The 27,098-nt window shown below is 57.5% G+C and overlaps 2 protein-coding genes across 7 annotated transcripts in view; one reads left to right on the plus strand and one right to left on the minus strand.

Annotated features, from left to right (window-relative positions):
* Nucleotides 1-16,296, plus strand: part of MROH1 (maestro heat like repeat family member 1) — a 51,610-nt gene extending 35,314 nt beyond the window's left edge. For 4 of the 5 annotated variants that reach the window (XM_066623969.1, XM_066623967.1, XM_066623970.1 and 1 more), the window contains 13 exons: nucleotides 1,606-1,758; nucleotides 3,048-3,202; nucleotides 4,029-4,194; nucleotides 6,257-6,453; nucleotides 8,795-8,932; nucleotides 9,752-9,866; nucleotides 11,027-11,173; nucleotides 11,628-11,816; nucleotides 11,954-12,112; nucleotides 12,204-12,338; nucleotides 12,853-12,955; nucleotides 13,076-13,141; nucleotides 15,552-16,296. In XM_066623969.1, the coding sequence (XP_066480066.1) occupies nucleotides 1,606-1,758; nucleotides 3,048-3,202; nucleotides 4,029-4,194; nucleotides 6,257-6,453; nucleotides 8,795-8,932; nucleotides 9,752-9,866; nucleotides 11,027-11,173; nucleotides 11,628-11,816; nucleotides 11,954-12,112; nucleotides 12,204-12,338; nucleotides 12,853-12,955; nucleotides 13,076-13,141; nucleotides 15,552-15,637 (1,809 nt within the window). In that variant the 3' untranslated portion in view covers nucleotides 15,638-16,296. Of the gene's footprint in view, nucleotides 1-1,605; nucleotides 1,759-3,047; nucleotides 3,203-4,028; nucleotides 4,195-6,256; nucleotides 6,611-6,712; nucleotides 6,761-8,794; nucleotides 8,933-9,751; nucleotides 9,867-11,026; nucleotides 11,174-11,627; nucleotides 11,817-11,953; nucleotides 12,113-12,203; nucleotides 12,339-12,852; nucleotides 12,956-13,075; nucleotides 13,142-15,551 lie in introns of those variants that run through there. The other variant, XR_010794312.1, reaches the window with a different exon arrangement.
* Nucleotides 16,297-20,638: 4,342 nt separating this feature from the next.
* The window catches only part of BOP1 (BOP1 ribosomal biogenesis factor), an 88,940-nt gene continuing 82,480 nt past the window's right edge, over nucleotides 20,639-27,098 (minus strand). For both annotated transcript variants that reach the window (XM_066625855.1, XM_066625857.1), the window contains 7 exons: nucleotides 26,854-26,923; nucleotides 25,768-25,900; nucleotides 23,531-23,711; nucleotides 22,976-23,264; nucleotides 22,154-22,238; nucleotides 21,525-21,632; nucleotides 20,639-21,299 (listed from right to left, as the gene is read on the minus strand). In XM_066625855.1, coding sequence (XP_066481952.1) covers nucleotides 21,146-21,299; nucleotides 21,525-21,632; nucleotides 22,154-22,238; nucleotides 22,976-23,264; nucleotides 23,531-23,711; nucleotides 25,768-25,900; nucleotides 26,854-26,923 — 1,020 coding nt within the window. In that variant the 3' untranslated portion in view covers nucleotides 20,639-21,145. The remainder of the gene's footprint in view (nucleotides 21,300-21,524; nucleotides 21,633-22,153; nucleotides 22,239-22,975; nucleotides 23,265-23,530; nucleotides 23,712-25,767; nucleotides 25,901-26,853; nucleotides 26,924-27,098) is intronic.

Raw genomic sequence — 27,098 nt, forward strand, 5'->3', positions numbered from 1 at the left:
GCCCTATCTCTTGACCAGAGGAGGAAGGGGGGCTGCTGTGGGGGCTGATCTGTGGGTCTAGGTTCAGCAGCTGGATATCCTGGGGAGACAATCAGAGTTATGCAGGGGATTGATAAAGTGGATGGGGGATGTTCTTTTCTTTCTCTCTCAACACCAGAACCAGGGAACATCCACTAAAATTGAGAGTTGGGAGAGTCAGGACAGACAAAAGAAAATATTTCTTTACCCAGCCTGTAATTAGTCTGTGGAACTTCTTGCCATAGAATGTGGTGATGGCATCTGACTTGGATGCCTTTTAAAGGGGATTGGACAAATCTCTGGAGGAAAAGTTCATCACAGGTTACAAGCAGTGATGTGGTATGTACAACCGCCTGATTTTAGAAGTAGGCCACCTCAGAATACTAGATACGAGAAGGGCACCCGGATGCAGGTCTCTTGTTGTCTTGCGTGCACCCTGGCATCTAGTGGGCCACTGTGAGATACAGGAGGCTGGACTAGATGGGCCTTTAGCCTGATCCAGCTGGGCTTTTCTTATGTTCTTGTATTCTTATGGAGTTGTGCTCCCATCCTGTTGGTTCCAAAAGCTGGCAAAGGAGGGGTTTTGAGGGACCCACCTCATTGCTGCGCAACTGGCCACAACTGAGCTGCACACAGGTGGCTGTTCCAGTCTTTCTTCCGTGGTTGCAGCTGGCAGGTCCGCAGCAGTCTTGAGAGATGTGTGTTGGCTGCAGCAGGAGAGTTTAGGGCTTCTTTCCAGCTGCTAAGGGCTGACTGAATAGATGCCCTTTTTCTTCAGGCTACTTTTGGGTCCAGGCTCTTGGCACCATCTTTAGCGCCAGCAAGTGGGTACCAGCCCTTGAGCCGCTGGGAGCAGTGTTGTCTCCTCTAGAGCTTGCTTTCTGAGGTGAATAGGCTTCCAGTTGTTTGGGCTTCCATGACTATATGTGGCAGGTGAGGTGATGCCTGTTATTTCCCCCTCCTGCTGACTTTGCTGGTTCCAAAGACCCCTGGGACTGTCTCAGAGCAAAGGAAGGGGGGTACTTCTAAGGAAGGAAGTGGGCCACTGGCTTTCTCCCTGTGTTTTAGGGACGTAGAGAGCTCTGCAGTGCGAAGGGGATTGGCATAAGAACATAAGAAGAGCCCTGCTGGATCAGGCCAAAGGCCCATCTAGTCGAGCTTCCTGTATCTCACAGTGGCCCACCAAATGCCCCAGGGAGCCCACAAGACAACAGACACAATCTGTGTCCTGGTGCCCTCCCCTGCATCTGGCAGTCGGAGACAACCTCCCTCTAAAACCAAGAGCTTGCACATCATCAGTGCCACCCTCAGCAAGCTCTTGGCACCAGGCACTTAAGAAAATAGGAAGAGTCCTGCTGGATCAGGCCAAAGGCCCATCCAGTCCAGCTTCTTGTATCGTACAGCAGCCCACCAGATGAGGCATCAGAGGATGCACATAAGACAAGAGACCTGTGTCCTGATTCCACTCCCTTGCATCTGTCACTGGACTATTCCTCTAGGCCCCATGTGTGAAACAGATGCTGAACCTGGGCAGTGTTCTTGTGCTCAGGGCCGCCTGGCCCACTCGTTTCCCTCCTTCCCCTTCAGGTTATTGCCAAGCGCCTCCCCCCTGACCAACTGCTGAGCCTCCTCCTCTCCATGCTGGAGGGGTTGACAGATCCAGACAAGAACTGCTCCCGGGCTGCCACGGTGATGATCAACTCCCTCCTGAAGGAGCGTGGGGCCATTCTACTCGAGAAGGTGACGTGGTTCTGGGTGCTGGCCTTCAGCAAGTGGCACCTTCATCAGTGCCACCCTCAGCGAGGCCTTCAGGGCCACCTGTGCTTGCAACAGGCTGGAGCAGTCCTCGGTGCAGCTGGAAGGAAGCCTGCTGGCTGATCCCCCTGCCCTGCACCTGTGGCTGTAGCTTGAAATGCTGTCCCTTGCTAGGCTGGGAGGACATCCAGGAATCAAGTGCCTCTCCGGGATTTTGCTTGCAACCTGTTGTGTGTGGAGATAGTGGTGGAGGGAGCCTGTTGAAGGTGGGACAGTAGGAGAAAGGTGGGTGATCCCTCTGGAAAGGAAGCAGTGCCCTGCCCAGCTGCCTGGAATGGCAGCGGGTGCTTCCCAGTGCAGGGCTTCTGCTCACAGCCCTTTCTTCTCCTAGCTTTGCCTGTCCTCTGGCTTGATCATGGGGCTGAGCTTCCCACAATGCAGTAAAAATCCAAAAAGCAGATGGGGGTAAAAGTTGGGTAACCCTGAACTTGAGCAAGGTGCGATGTTGGCCAAGCCCATGTGTGGGTCGTGCACCTTGGAGAGGTGCAGAAACCCTGGGAAAATTGGGCAGGGACAGGACTCTGCCGTGATGGGCTGTGGCCATCACTGCTGGTATGGAGAGTGCAAGCAAGGAAGCCTCTAAGGCAGAGTGACTTGGGGGGCTGGCACCCTTCTCATGGCTGGACTTGAAGAGCCTCCTGCAGCCTTCGGCCATGGGGTCTGGAATATTTCTGACCCCTGGTGGGTTCACTGAGATCATCTGACTACCTACTAGACCCAAAAGCCTTGCCCTAATTCCCTCCACCCCAAGGATTTTTTGAAAGAATTTTTATCCTAGACAAATGGGCAGCTGACTCGGGAAGCCTCTTTTGTCTTCCCGGCCACTGTGTGGCGCTGTCTGATTGCTTGATCCAGTGCTGCAGTGTTTGGCTGCTTCTGTGGGGCGGGCAGGAGCTCTCCTCCTTTGGGTAGCATTGGAGGAGAACCTGCCTCCATGGGTAGGGGGGGTTCTGGGTTACGATTGGGCTGCTTTGGACACACACATCCACCTGCCCACCCACCCCCTGGAGCAGTTCTAGAGCAAGCCTGCTGTGGCGAAGGGAGGCTGCCAGGAGCTGGCCACTGCTGTGCCCTGGTGTGCTTGTGTGAGCGGTGGGGGTGGGGGTCTGCGAGAGAGGCAAGTGCTGTTAGAGACCCCCCCGCTATGCTGGCGGTCCTGCCCTATGAGCCCTGCACCTGAGGCGACTCCCCTGAACGCTGGCTCTTCTCCGCAGGTGCCCGAGATCCTGTCCGTGGTGCACACCAAGTTGCAGGAGGTGGAGGAGGAGCACATCCGAAAGGCCGCCCAGCAGATGGTTCACACTCTGGCCTCCCAGCACAAGGCTGCGGTTATGTCCAGTCTCCTGAACAACCCACTTCCGTTGGACAGGTGCGTCCCTTGGGCTGCAGCTCTGGCAGCCTTAGTGTGAGCAGGTGTCGCCCCCTCACTCGGGAGCTGTCTCTGTTCAAGGTTTGTGATGGCAGCAGCATCAGGCTCTTGGAGCCTTTTTGGCCAGGCGGGTGCAGCTGGTGAGTGCCTGTGTTACGGTAGCAGGCCTGGAAAAAGCGGCTCAGGGACCTCCCAAGAGAGGCCCTGCAAGAACAGCCTTTGCTGCTAGGGCAAGGGCGGGGGGCTACAACCAGATGCTTTGGGGTGGAGCCCAAGGAGGTGCCCATCGCTTAGCAAGAAGCAGACCTGTCTCCTAGGCAAGAGGTCTTTGTGGCAGGGGTGGCCCTCCCCCTATGCTGGAGAAGCCTGCTCTTCTCTGCTTGCTGCAGGCCCTGATGTGACCCCCTTTCAAACCTGAGCTAAGAAGGTGATGGGACTGGCTGCCTTGTGGCGTAGCCGTTGTGCTGTCGTTGGCAGAGGGAGGGTCGGCCAGCTGCGGGGAGGGTTTGTGTGCAAAGGGGCTGTTGTCCAGGTCCTCCTCCCTTCAGTGCTTGTCCTTTAAGGCTCTGGATGCCTGAGCAGAGGTTCTGTGGGCTTGTCTGAGGGCCCTGCTCAGGATTGTGCCCCTCCTCACGTACTCTTCTCTGGGTAATAATTTGGGACTGCTCCAGAGCCTGTGACCGTGGGCAAGATAATGGTGGGGCCTGCTGGCGGAGAGGGGGTCTTGGCCCCTGGATGTCACCTGCAGGCGTGTGAAATGGCTGGCCGTCTCCCAGCATGTTGTGCGGTGACCGCCTGCCTTTCTGCACCCTGTCTCTGAATGCAGCGCCACCTGCACCATGTGGAGGGCACTGGCCCCCGAGCCCACTCTGGCGTCTCAGGTCTTGGAGCTGCTGCTGGAGAAAGTGAACCGAGACGTCCCCTACACAGAGAACAAGGCCTTCCTGCGGGGCAGCAGCCTGGAGCGTGTGGCCACCTTCCTTCCCCTGGGGGTGAGTGAGTGAGTGAGTGGCCCCCGGCCGGCCGGCCTGCTGCTGCCTCGCCGCTTCTCCCCTCCCCCGGCTCCCACACCTGGGCTGCTGCTCTCATTTCCGCTTCTCAGGTGTCGGTGCCAGGCCTGGGCTCTGGAAAGACCCATCGCCGTATAATGCCTGTTAGTGTTAATCCGCCGGCTCATAAAAAGCTTCTCAGGTGTTCGTCCTCCGGGGAGATCACTTTGCATTTGATCCCCCCAAGAAAATAAGCGCTGCTTGGCAGCTCTCAGAGCAGGAAAGCAGCTGCGAAAATTTCCTTCTCCGCTGAACCAGACACAGGTGGCAGCGAAGCTGTCCTGCTGGGAGGGAGCCCTTTGCCCCCCGTCCCTGCTAGTAGCTGTTGTGCAGCTGCAGCTCTTTCGAGGGGCTCCAGTCGACCTTGGACAGGCGAGTCTCCTTACTGCTCCCCCCCAGAACTGAAGCCCTTGAGTCAAGAAGCTGAAGGTCGTGGTGCCTCCCGCCCCCAAGACACATTGGGTGCTGCTGCCTTTGGCAGTGAGGGCTCAGAGGTGGCTGTGGCCTTAGGCCCTCAGGTGGCATCCAGCCTGGCTGATGGCCCCAGCAGTGCCCGTAAGCCCCAGTGGGGCAGCTCTCTTGCCCCCAACCTCTGAATGAGAAATACCCGGAGTCTCTGCACTGCCGGGGAGCAGGATGGGACCAGGCTCTAGGGATAGGTCGTCTGCATGCAGCTGGGGGAGTCAGCTTGGATGACGGACTGTGCGTGCGTGCGTGCGTGTGCGCGCACCTGTTTTTGCCTTGTGCCCCCTAGTGATGAATCTGTGTGTGTGTTCTCTCCAGTGACGGTGCTTGTAAGCAAGTGGGCTCTGTTCTGCCCCACTTGCTGGATCAGGCTCAAGCTCCCCCCTGCCCAGCATCCTTTTCTCACAATGGCCCACCTGCTGCCTCTGAGAAGCGCACAAGTGGGGCAGAAACCCAGTTCCTCCCCTTCAGCTGTTGCTCAGAGAGGGATCACTGCTGAACCTGGAGGCAGTGCAAAGCAGCCACTGTTGATGGTTCTCTGTTCTCATGATTTGTTCAAGTCCCTTTTAGAGCCATCCAAGCTCCTGGCCATTGCCACATCTTGTGGCAATGAATTCCACAGACTAACTATGTGCTATTTGAAGGGGGACCCCCTCCTCTCACTCTCCTGCCAGTCAGTTTCATTTACTGACTCCTGGTTCCAGTCTGGTGAGTGGGGGAGAAGAACCTCACTCTCACTACAGCAGGGGTGCTCAATAGGTGGATCGCGAGGCAAAATGAGTAGATCGCGGAGTGCCGACCCCCCCTTCAGGTGCCTCTGGGAGGAAACGCCGGGAGTAAGGCCCATTGTACTCAATGGGGCTTACTCCCAGGTAAGTGTGGCTAGGATTGCAGCCTCACAGCCTAATCCTAGGCATGTCTACTCAGGAGTAAGTCCTGTTATACTCAGTGAGGCTCAAGGTACACCAACATACATTGTACACATAAATGTTATATGTTATGATGGCACGAACACTGTAAAAAAAACTCTGGTAGATCTCCAGGCCTTGCTGGGTTTCAAAGCAGCTCTCGAGCCAAAAAAGTGTGAGCACCCCTGGGCTACAGCATGCACAAGTTTGCAGATCTCAGGCTCGGGTTCTGTTAATACAAGCCAGAGGTGGCCACACTTGGCATTGCCTCCTCAGCCACCAGGTGGTCTTGGGCTGGCCCTGACCTCATCTGCGGAAGGTCTCCTCTTCACATGCTCGGGCATCAGCTGGAGACCTTGTGGACCTCGACGGATCAGTGCAGGTGACCATCTTAATAGACGAGAGAAGCCCAGTGACCTGGACACTGTTGCTCCTGTTGGGTTGTGTGCTGAATGTGGTCTTTGGCCTGTGTGGCTGGCTGACGGGAGTCCCTGTGGCTGGGCGCGTGCGCTTGCAGGGGTGGAGGAAAGGGAATCGGGGCCTGCCAGGAGCCAGGCGCGTTCCTGCTGCGACAGGTAGGTGAGGTCCCGATGCCGCTGCTGCCTCCTCACCTCTCGCTGGTTTCCCCGCAGGCCACGTGTGCTCTGCATGAGATCATGTCTGTCCCAGAGTCTGGCCCGGCTGTCCTGGGCCTCTACGCACAGCTGTTTGTGACTCTGCTGCTTCGGGTCAGCTGCTCAGTGGGTGTCCAGCCCCCCAAGAACCTGCAGTCCAGGGAGAGGAAGAGCGTGGGCCGTGGGCAGCCCTCCCGAACTCTTGACCCCTGCAGGTACTCCTGGCAAAGTGGCTGGTCTGGAGCTGGGGGTGGAAGAGCCGTTTCGCTCCCGGCCATGTGGAACTGATTTTGTTTTTTCATCAACACGACGGCAACTGCATTGTGTGCAGTGCGATGGTTGGATAATGCTCCACGGCCCATAACGTATTAGGTATGAAGGCAGCCCGACCTCCGTGGGGGGATTAGGCCCCTGTTTTCCACACACTTGTCTCCCCCTAAATCAGGAAATATTAAATCGCTCTTCCTGTTGCAGCCTGCTTGCGGTTTGCGTTCGCATTCCTCAACTGGTGTGGAGGTGCCCGCGCTCGGCGCTGCCGGATTGGATTACGGCTGCCTTTCCAACGGCTGGATCTGCCTGGCCAGGCCCTTCTCCCAGGGAGAGTGGGGGGGGGGAGAAAGTGTCTCTTCCTGAAGAGCAAGGGGGGGTGCACATGCGTACAGGCGCTTGTGCAGGTTGGGAGCTGGACTTCTCTGCAGATGCAATGCCGGAGGTGACTCTCCAGGCTCCGGGCACAGCCAGCTTGTTGTTTCTGTGGGCACCTACCTCTGTTCTCAGTGCTTTGAGCTTGCTCTGGGGACATGTTGGCTTCTGATGGGGAAAGGAGAGTGCTTTTGGCCGACGTGGATGTGGAGGGGTGCCCAAGCGCTGGAAAATAACTGACCTGAGTCCCTCCAGACTGGTGGTGATTTCAGCTTCCCCCTAGGAATAGGAAAGCCTTTGGGGCATAGAGAAGTGTGGCATCCCCCTTTCTCTTCCCCCTCCATCCAAGGCAACATGGAGTAGTGCAGTTTGCCAGAACAAGACCTTGGCAGGTTCCTGGCTCCTCTCTGGAAGCCGAACAAGCAAATGGCGAGATCCCCAGGAGCTTCCACCGGCTGTTCCAGGCCAGGCGGCTGACCTGTAGCCCGTGCAGGTGGTCCTCTTTCCACACTGAAAAATGGGGCCTGTGGAGAGGGGAGCAGAGTGTCCTGCCCACTTTTGGAGCAGAATTCCCAGTATGGAGAGCTTGGCAGGGCTGTGGTTCCCCATCAGAGGAAACCCTCTTGGGTGAGGCTGCTGGCCTGGGCTTTGGGGAGAGCTCACGGGAGCCCTGCAGCTCCTGGTGCCTCCTGAGGGGCTGCGGGTTCTCCTCCTCCTGGGCAAGATTAAAAGAAGCCAGCGCAGCAGGGCTTGCTGGAGAGGGCTGCTGCTACCACCACAGCTTTCAGAAGCCCCTCCTTGTGCCTCGAAGAGCATTGCTGCTGGAGGCCCATGTCAGTGGGTGGGCTCCAAAGGGAGTCAGCTGACTCCAGAGGGAGATGCACATGCAGGGACACCTCAGCAGCCCTGTCCCAGTCTGGCCACTGGTCTTTCGGCAATGGGGGGGGGGTTGCTGCTGGACACAGAAGTTGCTCTGAACTCCCTGACTCCTATTCCTGGGCAGGTCTCCCTTTTTGGAGTCATCGAGGTCAGTGTCTGGTCCTGGCCCCGTCCTGAGGCAGGGAGTTTCTGCACTGTCTGGAGGTGCCTGTTCTCTGGCCACAGCCAAGCTGGCCTTGCGCTTCTTGGTTCTGGGCAGCAAAGCACTAGTACTGGAGCTGCTCTGGCACAGTGGGGAGAGCGAGCTGCCTGGAGACTTCCCTGGTTCAGATCTCGCCTCCAGGCTCCCCCCGTGGCTCTGAGCAGCTCCTTCACCCCAGCCCCAGCTGCAGTGTGGGGGCAATGATATCTTGGTATAGACCTTGCCGCGTGTGCAGAGTGCTGTGTGCATCCCAAGTACGGGACAGGCACAGCACAGCTGGCCACTCTGGCAGGCAGACTGTCCTGTTCCCATAGACCAGCCTGGCAACTGTGGAGTGCACTGGGGGCCTGTGGGGCCTGCAAGGGCTGTGTGAGCCTTCGCCTAGCCCTTGTTCAAAACGCTTCCTGCCAGGCCTTGTGGGGTGGGGGTGGTTCCCCTCTTGGGGCCTTCTAGGAAGGCTTGCCTGATTCTGGGGGAAGGAGTGGGTGGACCTGGAAGCCTCTTGGAACAGCACCTGGGGGGTCTGCCTTCCCTTCCTGGACTTTTACCTGTCCAGCCCTTGTGGGTCTGGGGGGAGAGGAGCACGTGCGGCTCCCACGCCTAGCGCCCTGCTTGCAGTGCAGGAATCCCCACCAGCGAAAGAGGAGGAATGGAGGAGACGCACTCCGTCCAGTGTTGGGGGGCCTCTTGGCCCCCTTTTGCAAGCGGCTCCAGCAGCAGCCCCGGGGGGGGGGGTGGCTGTTGCCATGAGTTGCAGCCCTGGCACTGGTGGTGCTCCTGGCAGTGTGCCCCTTGCTGAAGCCTAAGTGGCTGCTCTCCCGTGTCTTCTCTAGGTCTGCGGTGGAGACCCTGCAGGCCATGCTGACCCAGGCTGGCAGTGAAGAGGTGGTCCGCGCAGTGGCAGAGGGTGGTGGCTGGGAGTGGCTGAGGAGTGTGGAGAGGCACCACGAGGGGGTGGCTCTCCTGGCCAGGTGAGTGGGGAGCAGTAGCCCCCCCCGTCCTGAAAGTCCGGTCCTGTGTGAGCAGCTCGCCTGCCAGAAGTCGCAGTCCTGTCCTGGGATGCTCCTCATTTGGCCAGTGCTCAGGCTGGGTGCAGTCTAGGTCTGTCCTGCAGCCTGGCAGTGGGGAAGCTGCCTGTCCTGGGGTGCAGTGGGAGAGAGCAGCCTGACACCTGCTGACTCAGCCATATGCCTAGACTTTGGTCCGCCCCCCCCCCCAGCTGGGAGTGCCCTGCAGTGCTGGGCACTCAATGCAAAGCCTGGTGCCCAAGGATCCAGCTGTCCAGCTGCTGATGTGCCCCATATGGGTTCAGCCAGTGTGGGCTCCTGCCCCTGGAAGCACATGGTTGGATCAAGGGGACCCGGGGGTCTTGCTGTTCCTATTCTAGTGGGCTTGGTGACTAATGCTAGGAGTTTGGGGGGGGGAAGAGCCTGCTCATCTTTTGGACTCCTGCTGGTCCCTGGGGTTTGTTGTGCAATAGTGGCAAAGGTCAGCGTGGGGGGGGGAGGATATCCTGCCCAACACCTCCTGGCCACGTCTCTTCCTCCTCCGCAGGGCGGTGGCGCCTCCTTTCCTGACAAAGGTGGGGGGGTGGGGGGCTGCCCTGGGACTGAGGAGGCAGCTCTTGGTCTGTAGAAGCCTCTCAAGGACTGGACCTGCCTCTGCTTGTGCTGCTCTCCTGGCCAGTCTGGAGTGGGTGTTTGGGGCTTGGTGATGGGAAGGCTCTTTGGGGGCCGGGGGAGAGTGTTTGCGAGTACCTTCTTTCTTCTCCCCTCCCCTCCCCTCCCCAGTGCTATGGCAAAGCATGCTGGGCCCAGACTGTCGCCCATCGTGAAGAACCTGGCTCCCATGCTGAACAGCCTCTATGACAGCCAGCGGGTCACCACCACAGCCTTCTTTGCAGAGGTGGGTTGCTGCAGGAGTTGGGTGGGGACTGCTTCTGGGGCTCTGCTTGAGCCAGCACGGGCTGTGGTACAATTGTGGAGTGTGCTTCAAGAGCATTGCGCTGTGTGAGCTTCTAGTCCTCATGACTGTGGAGCTGAACTTGAATTCTACTTGTTGAGGAGGGTTCATCCCCCCACCCCAGTAGAATGAGCTGCACGAAGCAAGAGAAATCTGCTGGGTTCAGGCGCCTGGAGAGGAGCCCTTTGGCAGGGCCATCCCCTGCGGGGAGGGGGGGGCAGGACGTGCCTGTCCTCAGCCTCCTCAGAGGGCAAGTGGAGGGGAGCCCAGCCCTGGCTGGTCAGTGGCAGGCAGCGCCAGCCGCCATCCCTGACGTACCATTCCGAGGAATGGAGTGAGTCAGGCCTGCTCCCTCCCACGCAGCCCAGGCTGTAACCTTATCTCGCCTGCCTGGCCACCTGGAGCCAGGGCCGGCCACGTGGTCCCAGCTGAGGTAGAGCAGGCAGCAGCCAGGCTCGCTCCTGCCTCGTTAAAGCACTCCTTGGAGTCTCGGCCGGCGGAGCAGCCCGGGATGAAGGCTCTGCTGGACTGGGGAGCTGAGGGAGGCCTGGAGCTGGAGCCGGGCCCAGAGCCAGAGTGCGGCTGGCTGGCTGGCTGCTGCCGGGGCCTGCAGAGTTCTAAAATAGCAGCGCTGGGGAGCAGGCGCCGGCCTCTTCCTCCTCCCTGGAAGGTGATGAAGTGTGAGCTGCTCGGGGCTCTTCACTGGTGCTCTTCACTTGTGCGGCTGCCAGGGACCAAGGCCGCTGGGGAGGGCGGCTGCGGGGAGCTCTGGAGCAAATCCAGCACTGCAGTGCAGCCTCCCAGTAGCCTGGCAGGCTGCCAGGGAGGCTGGCGCTCTGCCCAGTGGCTGCTGATTTCACATCGACTGACCTTGCGGGGGAGTCGTGACCTCAGGGGGGTCTCTGCTCTGGCCACTTGCGAGCCTCCCCCTGAGAGCAGCTGTGCCAAGAGGCTTTTCGGTTCTCTCCAGAAGCCTGAGGCGGCCAGGTTGGCCCCTTAGGAAGAAGTGAACTGTGCTGGATGTGGACCAGGGAGGTGCCGCATTCTGGCCCGCTCTGCCCTGGAGCTGCTGTGGCAGGTGATCCTGTGCATTTCTCCTCCAGCTGCTCCTGAGTAAAGTGGTCAGTGACCTGATCCTGGTGGAGTCTATTATGGACAGCATGATTGCCCGGCAACGAGATTCCTGCACAGCCGTGCGCATGCTGGCCCTCCGGGGGCTGGGCAACATGACCTCTGGATCCCCGGAGAAGGTGAGGGCTGTGGCTGGTGTGGGAGCCCAGAACAAAAGGGTAGCTGTTCGGGGATGGCCTTGGGCAGTGGTGCTGTGGCAAGGCGGCAGCTGCTGGCCAAGGCATGCCCAGTCCTTGGCTCTAGAGACTGTGGGGGTCGTGTGTGGCCTCTGTATTGACAGGTTGCCCTGGAGGGCTGCAGCTCCCAGTCCTGGCTCTGCAGACCAGCGTCCTGCAGCCCATTGGCCTGGAACTCGGGGCCTTCCCCACTTCTCTGGCCTGTGGCACCCAGGCCAGGTGCTGGAGGTGCTGGGAAGGTGCCTGGCCTGCTTTCCACCTTCAGGAAGCCTCCCGTGGGGCACCCAGTCCCTGACCCCTCCGCTTGGGCTCAGTCCTGGGTTCCAGCCCTGGCTGTGTGGCATGCGTGGCAAAGGGCCAGTCATGCCAACTGTCCTGTGGCTCCTCCTGCCTGCAGGTGAGGCAGCATGGGGCTCAGCTTCTGGCCTCCATGGTCAATGGCATGGATGACAAAGACGACCCCCACAGCCTGGTGGCCCTGGAAGCCATGTGCAGCCTCTCCAAGGTCCTCGGCTTCACGGAGGAGACGGATGTCCGCTCCATACTGCTCCACATCGCCATCCGCATCCGGCCGTTCTTTGACAGCGTGAGGAGAGGCTTGTGGTGGAGGGAGGGGGGGGCCACACGGGTGCTGCTCCCTGTGGCTGGGAGGCGATCCTGGGCGTCCTGCTCAGGAGGAGGGAGGGGTGCAGGCCCTGCCCCGTGACGTTGCTTCCTCTGTAGGAGAAGCCGGAACTCCGCACTGCCTCCATCACCCTCTTTGGGAACCTGACCCGGTGCAGTGACGACGGGGGCTGCGAGGAGTCCTTTTTCGAGCAAATCCTGAACGGGCTGGTGACGCTGCTGCTCCACCTGCAGGACCCCAAGCCAGAGGTGGTCAAGGTCGGCATCCTGTTGCTGCGGGGACATGGCTGGGGAGGGGGCTGCTCCTGTGGAGGGAGAGCTCACTGCCCCCCTCTGCACCTCCCTGCAGGCATGCAAGTTTGCATTGCGCATGTGTGGCCCCAGCATGGGTTGTGCTCTGCTCTGTGACATGTTCCAAAACCACCTCCATGAGGACCGGAGTCTCCACTACGGCGAGTTCATGAACGATGTCTGCAAGCACCTGGTGAGTGGCCGAGGCACGTGCGCCTCCTGTCTTCCCAGGCAAAGGCCTTTGAAAAGGGCTTCCTGCCTGAGAGAATCGTGTCCCCCCACCAAGGTCACCCAGATGGCTTCCTCCCAGTGGCGGTTCTAGACTTGAGTGGGCAGCCTGTCGCCTGCAGCGGATCTGGTTCTGCTGTGACAGGCGTGTGTTGGCTGCTGGCCTAGAGGGAGGCCTACGGTGCAGCTCATCATCATGGCTGGGGGGCCCCACCTTTTGTGCCCCTGGCAGCAGAGGACACAGACAAGGGCTTTGGGCGTGGCCCTGATGGTGGGGTAGAAGCACCTCATGGTCTGACGGCTTCCCTGGGTCCCTGCTGAGTGGCTCCCACGCTGTGCTGCCTGTTTGACACCGAAATGGGCAGGAATTGGTGGTCCATTTGCCTTGCCGAACCTCAGGAGTCTTGTGCAGACCCCTCACCCCAGAACAGCAGGCCCCGGGGACTTCAGCTGGCTCTCTCTGGTCTGCTTCTGCCTAGATGCAGAACTACCCCGACATGCTGAATCGCCTGGTTGCCGCCAACCTCTTCTACTTCAAGAGTACCTGGGCTGACATCCGAGCCGCTGCCCCCATGTTTGTAGGTGAGACGGAGGCTGCCTGTTCCAGGGCACCTGAGCGCTTTGGCTCAGTGTTGGACCCTGAGCTGCTCAGCTGGTGTAGGCTCTGCCAGCTGACCCTGCTCCCCCCTTCCCCCTCCCCAGGCTTCCTCATCCTTCATGTTGACCGAGCGCACAGCCAGCAGCTGGACCTGGACGAGCTCATTGCTGGTGAGTGGAACCCTGCTGTGCTCGCTGGCTGGTCTTGGTGGCCGCAGTGGCTTCTATCCTGCCTCTCCACCCCATCGCGGTGCCCAAGGCAGCCAGCCAGCCAGTTGCCTGAAGACAGTCCAGAGAGCAAGGAGCAGAGCCGCAGGACAGACTGCCCCCTACAGGAGGCTCCAGAGATGGGGCCGGGCATGAGTGAGTCACTGCGACTGCAGAGGAGGCCCTGCCCAGGACCCCCAGCCCAGTGGGAGACGCAGGAGCACTGCTCCGCCTCACCCCTGCTCCTCTGGACAGGCAGGCACTCCGACTAGGGAGAGAGGTGGGCCTGGGCCCAGCTTATTCCAGGCTCCTGGACCTGTGCCTGGAAACGCACGATGTTGTGGCAGCAGGTTGCAGGTTTCCCTTAGCCTGACCTGTCAGCAACTGGTCCCCGCATCATGGGCCAGATGGCATTTCCATGCAGCCATCGGGGATAGCCCCACATAGAGCGTGGGGTGTTTGTCCTGCCACTGTGACCCCCAGTTCTGACCTATCCGTGAGCAGGCAGGCTGGCGCCCCAACCAAAGACAGGCAGAGGTACCACCCCAGGCTCCAAGGATAAGGCACTGCTCTTCCGCCAAGGCCCCGTCTGCACGGTAAAAGGGCTCCCCCTACTGACCGCTGTGCCCAGAGTCAGGCTTCCGCCACCTTTGCTGCCCCAACCTGCGTGCTGAGGGTCCTGGTTCTGTGCCGAGAGTGTCCCTGGGAAATAGCCCTGCCTGTGAGGCGGACCAGAGCTCTGGCCAGGTGGGCAGTGTCAGCCGCCCTGCTTCTGTCAGACCCTGCCTGGGTGAGAGCAGCTGCAGGGGGGGGGCAGGAAGCGACACCTGTCCTTCCCAGGCTGGGAGCTTCTGCTGCCCTCTGGTGCCAGGTAGAACTGTGCTTGGCTAGGCTGGGGGGGAGGGGAAGAGTGGAGGCAGCTTCCCCCTCCCCCCAATAGGCTTGCGTGCCTCTTCCCTGCCTGACTCAAGCAGTGACTCAGTGCTGAGCCTGCACCGCCTGGGAGGAGCTGACCAGAGAAGCTGATCAGGACACTGCCCCCCCCGCCCCGCAGTGTGATGCTGAGTTGCAAAAGGGGCTGATTCTCCGTCCTCATCTGGAGTTTCGGTCAGGCTAGGAATGGTCGGGGACGACGACTGGCAGTTTGGGTAGGGAGCTGCTGGTTCTTGCCTTCAGAATTCGGAAAGTGCACTTGGTGGCCCTGCCCGGAGGCCCTCCGTTGTGTGCTGCAATTTAAATGGGCTCAAACGGAGGTCCACACTGCAAACCAAACAGCAAGTCCAGAGCGGAATGAGCCTTTGTGGGCCTGTGTGAGGCGGGAGCCCCTCAGCACCGCCCCGGCTGCTGCTGCCCTCCCTGTGGCAAGAGGATTGCGCAGCTGCTGCTGCCCCTCTGCCACCTTTTGCCGGCATCCTGGGCTGGGGTCACAAACGTGGAGTGGCTGAGGGTCCTACCAGTGTCCCAGTCATGCTGCGCAGGGAGCTGCCATTCAAGCAGCAGCAGAGGAAGCCAATTAAGTAACTAACTTTCCTGGACTTCAGAGCTGTTTTCCTTGTCAGCAGTGACCTCATCGCTTAGAGTGAGGCTTGGAAAATCTCTGCGCCTTCCAGCAGAGCTTAAAAACCACTAAAAAAGGAAAAACTATCTTTCCGTTGGCTGGCGGAGCGGCCCTGAAGAGAGGCCCGTCTGTTTGCAGTGGAGGGATACTCGGGAGGGGGAGCGGCGTGGGCTTCAGATGGGGTCGCCACAGCTTCCCGTATTGAGCGTGAGGCACTTGGCTGACAGTGGCCCCTTGGGGGCGATCCTGCAGCTGGCCCAGGATGGATCAACAGGAAGCACCACGGCACATAAATCAGGCCGTCTCATTTGCTCTGCAGGGACTAAAGTCTTGGATTTGCAGTGTAAACATGCTACTGGAAAAATATTATTGTATCTCTGCTGCTTGGGAGAACCTCCTGGCTCCCCTCTCTTCTCTGCAGCTGGGTCAGTGCCAGCCAGCAGCAGCTGGGATGGAGGTGTGCCCCAGGAGGGTCCTCCCATGCTCCAGGGAGGCTGGTGCCTCCTGCTGCTACCTGTGTTCTGATCCTGGACTGCCTGCTGCCTTCCGTGGGATGAGGTCCTGGGCTGTGGTGCTCAGGCAGGGCAGGGTCCCAGGCAGCAGGATCCTGTTCTTGAGCAGCAGAGCATTCAGGGCGTCTTGTGGAGCTGTCACCTTCCTTGGGTATGGGGGGGGTTGCCTTTTGAAGGCACCCTTTCTGGGTGGAAAAAGGGCACAGGCCTTCTTGAGTTCAGGCCTGCCTCTTACTTGGGAAAAGGACATTCTTTGCTTCTTGCTGACCCGTGTGTGCGTGTGTGGTTTTTTCCCTTCCTCCAGCTCTTGCTGTGCTGCTGAAGGACCCTGTGACTGCTGTGCGGGCAAAGGTGGCAGAGACGCTGGGACGCCTGGTCAGGATTGCTTGAGGGGCTTCATTCCTCCATCAGACCCACCTGAGACCCCACCCAGGACTTTGCTTGGAACTCCCCCCCCCCACTGCCTTTGCAGTGTGTGATATGCAGACCTTGCCGTTTGGAAATGCCATGTCTTCCAGAACAGCAGAACCCTCCAAGAGCGCACAAGCCCCTCTCCCAGGGAAGGCCTGGGGCCTTGTCTGTAGTCACTGCTCCTTTCTGGGTGGTGTCATTTTGTGTTTCTCCCCCCCCCCTTTCAGGCACACACGAGAATACTCCCTGCATAGGCTGGCTGGTCCTTGCACCAGGGCTGTCACTTTCACAGAGCCCATAGCAGAAGGGTCTTGCACATTCCTCTCCCAGCAGGGGGTGTGCCCACCTATTGTTTGCACGCTGAGCGCAGTGCCCTTCCCTGAACTGAGTCTTGGGGATGGGCTGGGACGGTGTGGCAGTTGTCCCATCACGCAACCACATGGGCATAGCTCCCCCTACCACTGTATACTCGGGCAGCCACTGCCACTAGCAGCTACTCTTCTGTCATGGGGCAGGGGGGTGGCAAGCGGCTCCTGTCCCTTTCAGAGCTTCCACAGGTGTTTCCCTTGTTCCTCCCCGCAGGGAGGTGTATATACAGACGACTTATTTTTAATAAAACAATGTTGCTTCTCAGAAAAGTGGCTCTGCTGTTGCATTCTCTCAGCTGGTTGGAAGCTGCAGCCTTGGGGAGTTCCCAGGAGCCCAGCTGGTAGCCTCACCTGTCCTGCACCAGGAGTGGCCTCCACTGCAGACCTTGGCCTGCTCCAGCACCCTCTGCAGTACGCACTTGTGCAGCATTCTACCCCTGCTAGACACAACAGCAGGACGTGGCCTGCGACTTCTGCCTGCTGTTTCCATTGCTCCCTTCCCACTCAGTGCTACCACCTGCCAAGCCTGTCCTTGGGGCATGGAACTGGCTGGAAGATGAATTGAGGGATGTTGCACTTGAGTTGTGCTCCGCAAATCCACTGCTGAGTTGCAGCATCTGAGAAGGGTGAACGTGGATCAGGGTTCCCTGCATTGAAGGCCACTGCTGGTCCCTTTCCCCAGGACAGGAGGTCTGTTCATAATCTGAGCTGTCTGTGCTCTGACAACAGGAGCCCTCGGGTGTCTTCTCCACCATCCTGTTTCCAACAGTGGCCAGCCAGCAGCACACCCAGCCTGGGGGAAAGACCTGCCCCCATTTGTCCCTCGCACTTCAAATTTGGATACATTTGGATACACTTACCTCTCGGGTATAGGAGGGGGTGTGAACTCACATCAACTGGGAGCCTCAAGGTTGAAGAAACATAGCAATGTTTCTTCAACCTTGAGGCTCCCAGTTGATGCGAGTTCTCAGCTGGCTGCCCCCTAGTCTGACATGAAGTGCAGTAGATGTCATTGGGTGCACAAAGTGTTCCCGGGTGTGTGAGGCCCAGTGGCCAGGAAATAGGGGTGATCTAACAGCATTCTGGAAAGCTGTGAAATGTGTTGCCCTGATACACACCACAGCAGCAAGCAGCGATAAGAGGCTCTTTAACACATGTAATGTAACACTTGAACCTACCAATGGGGAGGGTCTGCACATGCTGAACTATACTACAGGTTAACTCAGGTGGCCCTCAGGCCACTTGTTAGTCTTTCAGGTGCCGCGTTCTATGGAGAAAAACTTGTCGTGTGACCCAACCTTGCCTTGAGTCTTGGGTTCAGTGGGTGACAAGGGCTCCATGGAAGTAGGCTGCAGGTGACACACCTGCCCAGCTAGAGCTCTGTCTTGGAGAAACCTTTTGGCTGTGGCCTTGCTCTCCTTAGCAGGGATCTATGAGCATGTGCAAAGTCTGCTACTGGGCCAAGGTGGTGCGTGGCTTCAGCAGCATGGGTTGGTCTGCTTCGAGGCTCTGCCTTTGGCTGCATATTATTGTACACCCCAGTCCTCCAACAGTGCTTTGAAGGCTGTTGGAAAGCCTTCTTGTGCTCCTGAGTGGGAGATGCCTCCACTTCCCCAGGAACCATCAGTGGTTGCTAAAGTGCTCAAGGGGAAAATAAGGATAACCCTTGCTTGAAGTGGAAGCCTGAAGTCAAAGCCTGTTTGACTTGTCTTCCATTTAGATGTGTATCCCGAGTGGTGTCTTTTGGGGAAGGCAGTACAAGATCAAAAGCCGTGTTGGATGTTTGGCTGCATCAGCCATTTTCAACCACTGTGCTGTGACACATTGGTGTGCTGTGAATGGTCGCCAGGTGTGTTGTGGAATTTGGAAGAGGATTATTAGTAGGGCCATTGGGAGATGTGAACCCCCCCCCCCCAGCAATGTGGTATGCCTTGTCAATTGGCAAAAAACCCAGTGGTGTGACTTACATTTTACATCAACATTTTACATGTCCTTGTGTTAAACCAATTAATCAAGAACCCATTTAGTAAACAAACAAAAAAAAAAAAACCAAAAAAAAGAACCCATTTAGTAAACAAAAAAAACAAAACCCATGTTTTGTACATGAAGAGGCAGGAAGGGAACCTTTGTGGAACTACAAGCGTGTAGATGGTGAAAAAAACGCAGGTGTGATCTGTAGGCGAGCCTCTGCTAAAAGGTTCAAAGGCAGCAGCTCCCACCCTGGGTAGACAAGAGCCTCAGTCTCTTCCCCTGGAGGGAGATGGTACAATGGGTCATTATGGCCAGTCTCTACTGGTAGCTTTGGGAGGGAACTGCTCCTGAGGGCAAGAAGCATCCTCCACCACTGCGGTATGCCAAAGGTCAGCCCAGGCTCTGCTCTTGAAGGAGTTCTACTCAGTAAGGGCTGCACAAGGCACAGGTCTGGGAATTATGACGTCCTGGTGAGCTTCAGTGGTTTCCCTTTCCAGCCTGGTGGTAAGAATGTCCAGCTCCCTCTCAGCACAGCCTTGTTGCTGCTGCTCTTCATGCTTTTGGTCTGTAATCAACTTTCAGCCCCAGCTATTGGCAAATGGCCATGGCCCTCACCCTGCCTGTGGGTAGCATTCACGGAAAGGGGCTGAGCTGGGGGAGCAAGACCCTCCAAAAAAGGCATGACCATGTGTCACCCCCCCCCCCGATGTAATTGTGTTATAATTGTATGGCTCGTTTTCATGTTGAGCTTTTCCAGGCTGGGTCCCACTGAAGTCAGCAACACACTTGGCCCCAGAGAGGAGAACCTGAGTCTGCTACTTCATCCCATTATTGACTGCATCCCCCCCCTCCACGGGCTTTCTATTTTTCTAAGTATTTCAGCTGGCATTTTTTTTTCTTTGGGGGCTTTTATTGCTTGTTTGAGCAGGAGTGTTAAGTCTTCCTTTTTTGCTCCTGCATTTTAGCTTAGGGACCCTGGTTTTCCGAAGAGGGGGACAAGCTAACGGTGCCCTGTCCTCCTCCCCCTGCTGCTCAACTCACCCAGATGCTTAACTTGCCCTGTCCCTTGATGCTTTTGTCACTGGAGCTCTCTTGTGAGCTGCCCCTCAAACTCTCCTTTGGGACCAACTAGAACAGGGAAGGTTTGTAGAAGGTCAGGGGACATACTGCGGATTCTGGGCTGCACCACCACAATGAAGGCCGAGTGCAGATTAGAGGCTCAGCCGCCAGGCTAGGCAGTTTCCTCAATGCACAGGCCATGGGAGCTGATACTGCCAGGAAGCGAATGGAAAGGTCTGGCTTAGTTTGAGGCTGCCTTTTGATATAGAACTTTGGGATGTCGTTCCAGCTTTAGACAGACTCATTTTTGTGAGTTTAACAGACCAGTGTGTCTTCTCTCTCCTCAAGCATAAACTGGGCATCTACTGATCCCCTCAAAGGAAAACCTGTTCACTTCTTTCCCTTTAGCTCATGACTTCAGAGTTCTTGTGGAGAGCTTCTTCAATAGTCCTTGTGGAGAAACTTACTGGTTACCTCTGGACAAAATGAACATCCTGCCAGTAAAATGGGGGACAGTCAAGAACAGCTGCAGTCGTCGTCCCCCGTCCCCCCCATTGCGAGATACTTGCATTCTTGGCCAGCTGTGTGTGTTTTAGGGTAGTGGTGTTTTTAGACTCCTATTCACAAGGGGAGGCTGCTGCCGGGTGGACACCTTTTCATCTTAGTCCTGCCCTTTGAGAAGGGCTTGCTGGTGCCACTCAGGGTGGGGATGCCCCTTGGTGCCCCTCTCTCCCTCCTGAGTTTTAATTTCACATCTGCCTCCGTCCTGCCAATCACACAGTCAAGCAGGTAAGGCGACAGGACACAGAGGGGTCAGGGTCTCCAACACCCACTACATCAGCATTACAACCTAAACTAGCAGCCCCAGTAGCCTCTTAGTGCTGCTCCTCATCCCTGCTCCTCCGAGCCCCACAACAGGCTGCCTGCCCTTTGGTGAAAGTACGTGTGCACCATCCCCTTTCAACAGGCAGAGCCCTGAAGCGAGAAGGGGAAGAACTTATCTGTTGAGGGACATCCCAGACTGTTGGGCTGGAGCTGAACTAAGAGGTAGGCAGAAGCCAGTTGGAAGAGGACAGCCACACACCTCCCCCCTCCCGCTTCTCTCCACTATCACTTTTGAAGCCTCAGGGAGCCCTGTGGACAGCTGTGCGGGGCTCCCCGCACCCCAGGGAGGCTGCAGGAGGCCCTGGTAAGTGTACCCAAGCCCCTGTAGCCCCCCTGAATGGCGCAACCATGGGGATTGCCCAGCTGCCTTCCCCCCGCCTCCGCAAGAACTCCCTGGGAGTTCCAGGTTCTCCTTTCTCCACAGTCTCAGGCCATTTTGACTCAGGGCAAGGTTTACTCTTAGCCAATTATATTGCTTTTAATGTTTTCCTTCTGGTAAAGAATACAGGAACTCCCCCCCCCCTTTCTAGAGCAATCTAGCTTCCTGGATCTCATGGTGGCTTCAGAGCGTTCAAGACAACCAGTTTCCTGGATCCTGCTGCCACACCCTTGCACCTGGCAGGCTCCCTCTGAAAACAGGAGAGTGCACGGCGGAAGCAGATGGCTTGTCAGCTGGGATGGACCTTTCTCCAACTGGTGGGTTTTTAAAAATAGTTTTATGAACTGCAGTTGTAAGTCACCTTTGTGGTACATAAGAAGAGCCAAAGGCCGGTCTAGTCCACCTTCCTGCATCTCACAGTGGCCCACCAAATGCTTCAGGGAACACACTAGACAACAGACACAACCTGTGTTCTGGTGCCCTCCCTGCATCTGGCAATCAGATGAGAATCTGGTAAGAAAAGCAGGACAAATATTGTAACTTGCTGGAGCCCTTTGCTGTTGACAAGTGCCAACAGAAGCATCTGCTCCCCCCACATTTCAGGGCAGCTGGACCTTCTGGGCTCAAAGGTGGGTTTGCACAGTTCCAATGGCCTCAAGAGAAGGAAGTCAGGAAAAGAGCTCAGGCCACGTGCGCAGTTCAGTTATAAAACACATCTTGTTCAAAAATGCCACAAGGTCATTTGCAACTCAACATCCGTCTGGCAGCAGGAAGAGAGAGCCGGAGTGCTGGTGCAAGTCCCCTAGTGGTGGGCGCTATGGCTGGCTACGTGAATAGGCGGATGGTGGCATCTGCGCCAGCAGAGAAGAGCCAAGGCTGGCTCGGGTGGAAGAGGACGTCGAGGACCCCCAAGTCGTGAGTCAGTGTGTGCCCCTTCAGCACCTTCACGGGCACAATGAGGGGGTTCTGGAGCAGGTCACTGTATGGGGAGGAAGAAGGGGAGGGGGAAACGTAAACTTGGGCAGCGGGGCAAGTGGCACCCATGCTCTTCCCCCAACACAACGGGTGGATGGAAGCAGCCAAGGCAGAGGGCCAGGGAGGGCCACCTCCCCCACCAAGGAGGACTGCAGTTGTTCCCCCCCCGTCCCTTATTCTCAGTATCAAAGCGGGGTGTGGAAATAGCAAAACAACAACTCATACGCACTTGTAAACCATGCCGTGGCAGACGATGACACTGCCGTCGTCCGAGCCCGAGGCAAAGAGTGGGTAACGGGTGTGGTGGGCCACCGCCCTCAACGCGGCCTTGTGGTGCCTGTTTGGAAGGAAGGGCCAGGGTGAGATCAGCCCCAACCAGCCCTACATGTGGGCAGTGCCCCCCCCACCTGGCCCTGAACAGCTCAGTGGGAGGCAGATGCTCTCCAGAGGCTCTTCTGTCTGGCCAGTTGCCACTCACAAGGGCTGTGGCCAGGCCCCTGCAGCACCTGGCTTCAGGCAGATTCTGTGGTGTGCCTCAGTGATGCCAACCTCAAGAGGACCATGCAGAACACTGCTGTGGAACTGGCTCTGCTTCGCTGGGTGGGAACTGTTGTGGCAGTGGGAATTAAGACAAATTATATACTAGGGAAGGGTCGTCAAAGGGCACCCCCAATTTCCCTGGCCATGGAGGCCATGACAGGCCAGATCCTATACTTGGGCACCGCTGTGGCCCCCACCAGGGCTGGGCTGATCCTAGCCCCCTAGCTCTGCTCCAGCAGACAGGCCCATCTGCAAGATGGGTGTGGTGGGCCTTGTGTGAGCTCAAGCCTGCCCCCCTCCCTGCCTTGGCTCACTCACCTCAGAACCCTGTAGGGCTTTGTTGATAGGTCCAGATCAAACCAGGCCAGTTTGCTGTCATAGCTGCCACAGATCAGGTTGTCACCTGTGAGAGGAGTGAAATCTGAGAGCAGCCTGGGCTGCTTTGGCACAAGAGCACTGCAACTCTCACCTAGCCCCAGGGAAGGTGCTCTGGCAACCTTTTGGAGGTGGGGATAACATGTGGGGGAGGTATCTCATGGTCCAGGGGCCAACCTTGGGCATTTGCCACAGGCCAGGTTCAATGTGTGCCAGCTGTGGAACACGTGACAAAGTAACACAAAGAAAGCACCTCTGAAGTTCTTCAGAACACCAGCAGTTTTGAGGGCAGCCCTCACCAGCTTGCAAAGGCATGGGCCACACTCAGGGCGCATGGTGCCCCCCCCCAGCAGCTGACAAGCAATGGCTACCTGCCTCAGGGATGGCCCAGCAGCATCTACTGTGCACATAGGCAGAAGACAGCAATTGAGCCCAGCAAGTGTGCCAGCTTTGTCAGTAAAACAGGAAGTGTTGGGCATGCTGGGTGTTCCCAGCACATGCTACACTTCCTGTTTTGCTTGAAGGAACGAGGCGAGGAGGAAGGGAAGCCGTTTGCTGCTGTCAATGCATTTTCTGGGGTGAGGCCAGCAGTGACCCACACCCTACTCCCCTTCAGTCGGCTCCTCCTTTCCTTGAGTAATGGGGGAACAGGCTGCTGTGGCCGCATCCAGGGTGGGCTGAAGGAAGCTGGTGGTGAACACGGGATCAAGGCCACCCAGAACTCTGCCACTCCCCACCCCAGCCACACCGCTAGCTTCGACCTACCTCCTGGATGGAGCGCAATACTGGAGACCCACTGGCAGTTGGTCAGCAGTGTCTTGCTGAGCTCCTGCTTGAGGAGGTTATAGATGCGGATGAAGCGCTGGGTGGCTACGAAGAAGAACGGTCGCAGCGGGTGGAAGAGGACCCGCTGCACCTGGCCCTTGCTCCGGCGGAAGGGCGCCTGGCTCCAGCGCTTGCTGGCCTGGTGGATCAGCACCTGAAGGTGGCTGGTGTCAGACACCACTGAGGCGAAGTAGTCCCCTCTCCCGTGCCACGTCACCTGCTTCAAGGGCTGTGGGAGACAGAGGGCAAGGGGCTGTCTGGGTGTGCATGCTCACACAAGCCCCCCGCCCCCGATCAGTGGGGCTTTGTTTTTCAGAGGCAGCTTCCCAGCATCCTCGTGCAGCCCCCTGGCTCCGCCCCAGGGAAGAGCAGCCCCCAAGTGCCACAGAATGGGCACAGGCACACGTCGGTCCTGGGTCCAGCCTCACTCAGGGGTTTGCTGCTGGAAACGGGGCAACAAAAGTAGCCTCCCAGTCTGCCGAAAAGGCCCAGTACCTTTCCGTGCCTGACAATGAGCCGCACACCCTGGCTGTGCTCCTCTCTTGTGGCTTCATCCCACGCGACTGGCTGAGGCCGCTCCTCCTCCGGGGGCACGAAGGCACTGAGCAGCTGGTCAGTAGCCCCACACAGCAGCTTGTCTCCAAGGCCAGGGTTCACCAGCAGGACGGACTGCTCCCTGCAAGCCAGTGAGAAAACAGCACACGCAGGTCAGCAGAGAGCAGGCGGGTGGACAGTCTTGCAACTGCAAGCGCAGAGTGCTTGGTCACATAATGCCTGCAGAGCTGCTTCCATTTTGGCCTGGTCAGAAGGGAAGTGGGAATCTGGCTGCAGAAGGCGGTTCCAAGGCCTTTAGCTGGGCTTGAGGGCGGGTGCTGGGAGTATCCCTGCAGCGCAGGTGAGAGGCACGCTTTGGGGACCTGGAAGCCACAAGTCCTTCCTCCCCCACTTGGCTCCTGCAGCTGCTCTGACCCAGCCCAGCACTGTGCGAGAGCCCTGCCAGCACTCCAGGGGCCTGAGGCCACGCCTTTTCCAGGGGCATGGCTGTTTCCACCTCACAGGAGAGGGGCTGAGAGGCAGGAGTCATGTGCTGCTCCTCCTCCCACCTGCCAGGCGAGAGACAGAGGCTGGAACTGGAGTTCTGGCTCTTGGCCGGGCTGTGGCACTGCTAAGCCCCACTTCAGTGAGCCCAGAAATGGGGCCAGAGCTTGCTGTGGGACCGGTACTTCCCTCACACACAAGCTTCTAGGGCTCTTTTTTCTTGGCTGCGGGTCCAGAGCACTGGACTATCTGTGCGTAACCCACTGCATGTGCATCGTTCAGAACAGCGGTCTGCAAATCGCGAGACCGTCACATTAAGGAAAAACCTTCCCTGTCACGCATGGCGCTTACCAGTCTGCCCTGCTGCCTGTTATCTTTCCAGCTGATCCCACCAGAAAGTCACTCTGGGCAGCCGCTTCCAGTCCACAATCAGGGCGCAGAGCCTGCTGGCGTGACAGGCAGCAGAAGCAGCTGTCCAGAGTCACTATCTGATGGGATCGGCTGAAGAGATAACAGGCAGCAGCGCAGAACAGTAAGTGCCACACAAGGTGGGAAGGCTTCTGGCTGGTTGAGAAGTTAACTTCTGGACTTCAAAGGACTCACACCTGGATGCCTTCTGTGAATTTCTGAACTGAATGCATTTCTCAACCGCTGCTTCTTCACCTTATGAATTAACTCGGGGAATATTTTTCTTTTTCCTTTCATTCTAGTTTGGCTCTTTATTGAATTAATTAGGAAAAAATGACTAACAGACTAACTAGAAAATGAAGAGATTCAGCCAGCGATGACAGGCTTTCTACCTTGGAGGAGATCCAAAGAGTATTTTAAGTTGAATTTAAAAAATTTGATGCAAAATTGTAAGAGCAAAATTGTTCATCCAACCAAATGACAACGAAAGTGTTCCTTCCAACACAGCTTCAGCTGCGGCCAAGAAGGGTCCAATGGTCTGCCTACACTCCAGGGGTGATCAGCACAGCTCTGGAACTTGCTGCGGTGGGTCCTGAGCACACAAAACTAACTCTGCTCCATGTGTCTGCACAGACACCAAGGAGACCCCAGGGATACTGAAGGACCACTGAAGCTCATCGCCACGCATGAAGAGAGCGCTTTCAGTCTTGTTGAATCCTCTCAAGTGCAGCACAAGGATTTTGCAGAACAGAAAGAGGGTGTGCAGGATTCAGAGGACCACGTGGTGACTGCTGGCAGCAGACTTCCAGAAAGGAACGTTCTCAAGGAGGAACTGGAAAGGACTACCTTGACTGCAGGTGGGATGTGCAGAAGAGCCAGACCAACGGTCTGACTAGGAGAAGGCAGCTCCAAATGCTTACAATTTAACCGGAACTGTTCCAGGCATTCCAAGAGTCACCACAAGACTGACCTGCTTCTTCTTCTCAGGTCCTTTCCAAACAACCCCCAATGAAGGGGCATTTATCCTCTTCAAGCTCAGCAGTTTCCCCTGAGCTCTCCACCACCATCCCAAGATCTCTTCATGCCCAAGATCATCTCAAAGCTCCTTCACCTTGGAGCATTACAACACCACAGATCCCATCAGCGTGCTCAGGTCTGCTTTTGCCCCAAAGCTTCATGTGATCCCACCAAGTGGCCTCTTCAATGAGCGCCATCTCCCAACTTGGCTGCCCTGCTGCGCACACCTCAGCCCAGATTGTGAAAGGACAAAGTCAAGCGGCACTCACACAGCAATGCCCACCAGGCAGATGGACGGGTTGGGGTTCCAAGCCACACTCTTTACCACACCTGCCACTGGAAGGGTCTTCATGCATCGCGCTGTGCAGACCTCCCAGAACCTCACTGTGCCATCGTCAGAACCTGCACAACAAGCATGGGATGTGACTTGACTCCCCCTCCCCCAGAAAGTCTAGGGATCCTGCTACAAACTTCAGAGGCAAGTGTTGCTATAGGGTGACCAAGAGTGAGTCAAGATTCTCCTGGTCTCAATCCTTCCTTGGCCACAGAGGCACGAGGAGGCCAAAGGTGAAGCCCCTTCGTTTCAGACCCCTATACAGGACAGTTGCAAGGACCACTGAGATTATGCACATGACATGCTCTGAATGCCCAAAGGCAGCTGCAGAAACGCAAGGCTGCATTGCTACACCCAGAGAGATCTTGCACTCCTCTGCTGCGCAAACTCTCTTGACCGTCACTTTCTTGAGTTATGAAAACTGCCCCACTGGTCCAGCTCCTCCCTGTCCTGGCAAAAGGCAGGATCATGAATCCTCTAGCCTGCCCTAGGCCAATACTAAGGCGCTGGGACATCCTGGGCCTGGAGCAGAACGTGCCCTTTGCACAAAGGGGCCTGAGGTCTGTCAATCCCAACAGCTTGTTAAGGAGCCCCAAGTAAGAGGGTCAGTGGGGCCCCTCGGGAGCTGCTGCCTTGCAGGATCTATATCCCCGGAGTCCCACCCCCTGGGTCTGGAGAGCCTTCCCCGAGTGACCTGGTGGACAGAGAGGCAGGAAGGGGAGTCCTTGAGCAGCACAGGCCTTCTTAAGAACTAGGCTCAGTCACTCTTCAGACTGCCATTTAAAGTAGGCCCCAAAGGAATTCCTTGCCTCAGACGGGCACCGACTGCTCCACACCACCTCCCAAGTTACTCATCTCAGACCCACACTTCTCACTTGCCACTCTCTCTCAGGGGCCCAGATGTACCCCAAAGTGGCACCCATAGCTAGGAGTGGAACCAACAAGGAGGCACACTCAGGTCCCTTCTGAGTTCATGCCACAAATCCCACTGAGAGAGAGGGAACAGTCTGCTTGAGCTTACCTGACACTAGCCACTGTCCACAGGGCGAGACGCTGAGGCAGCGCACAAGGCTGGTGTGGCCGCGGTACACCTGAGGAGAGAAGCACAGGAGAAGGACATGGAGGCCTGTGACGCTGACCAGGCCTAACCGGGTGGGGAAGTGGGCCTCATACACAGGGCCCTCCACACCTTCCTGGGCCAAGGCGGCAGGAGCCGAGGTGCTGACACTTGGCAGTTTCCTGAATCTGCAAGCAGAAGCTGCGGGT

The sequence above is a fragment of the Tiliqua scincoides genome, chromosome 4, assembly GCF_035046505.1.
Source record: "Tiliqua scincoides isolate rTilSci1 chromosome 4, rTilSci1.hap2, whole genome shotgun sequence".
Lineage (NCBI taxonomy): Eukaryota > Metazoa > Chordata > Lepidosauria > Squamata > Scincidae > Tiliqua > Tiliqua scincoides.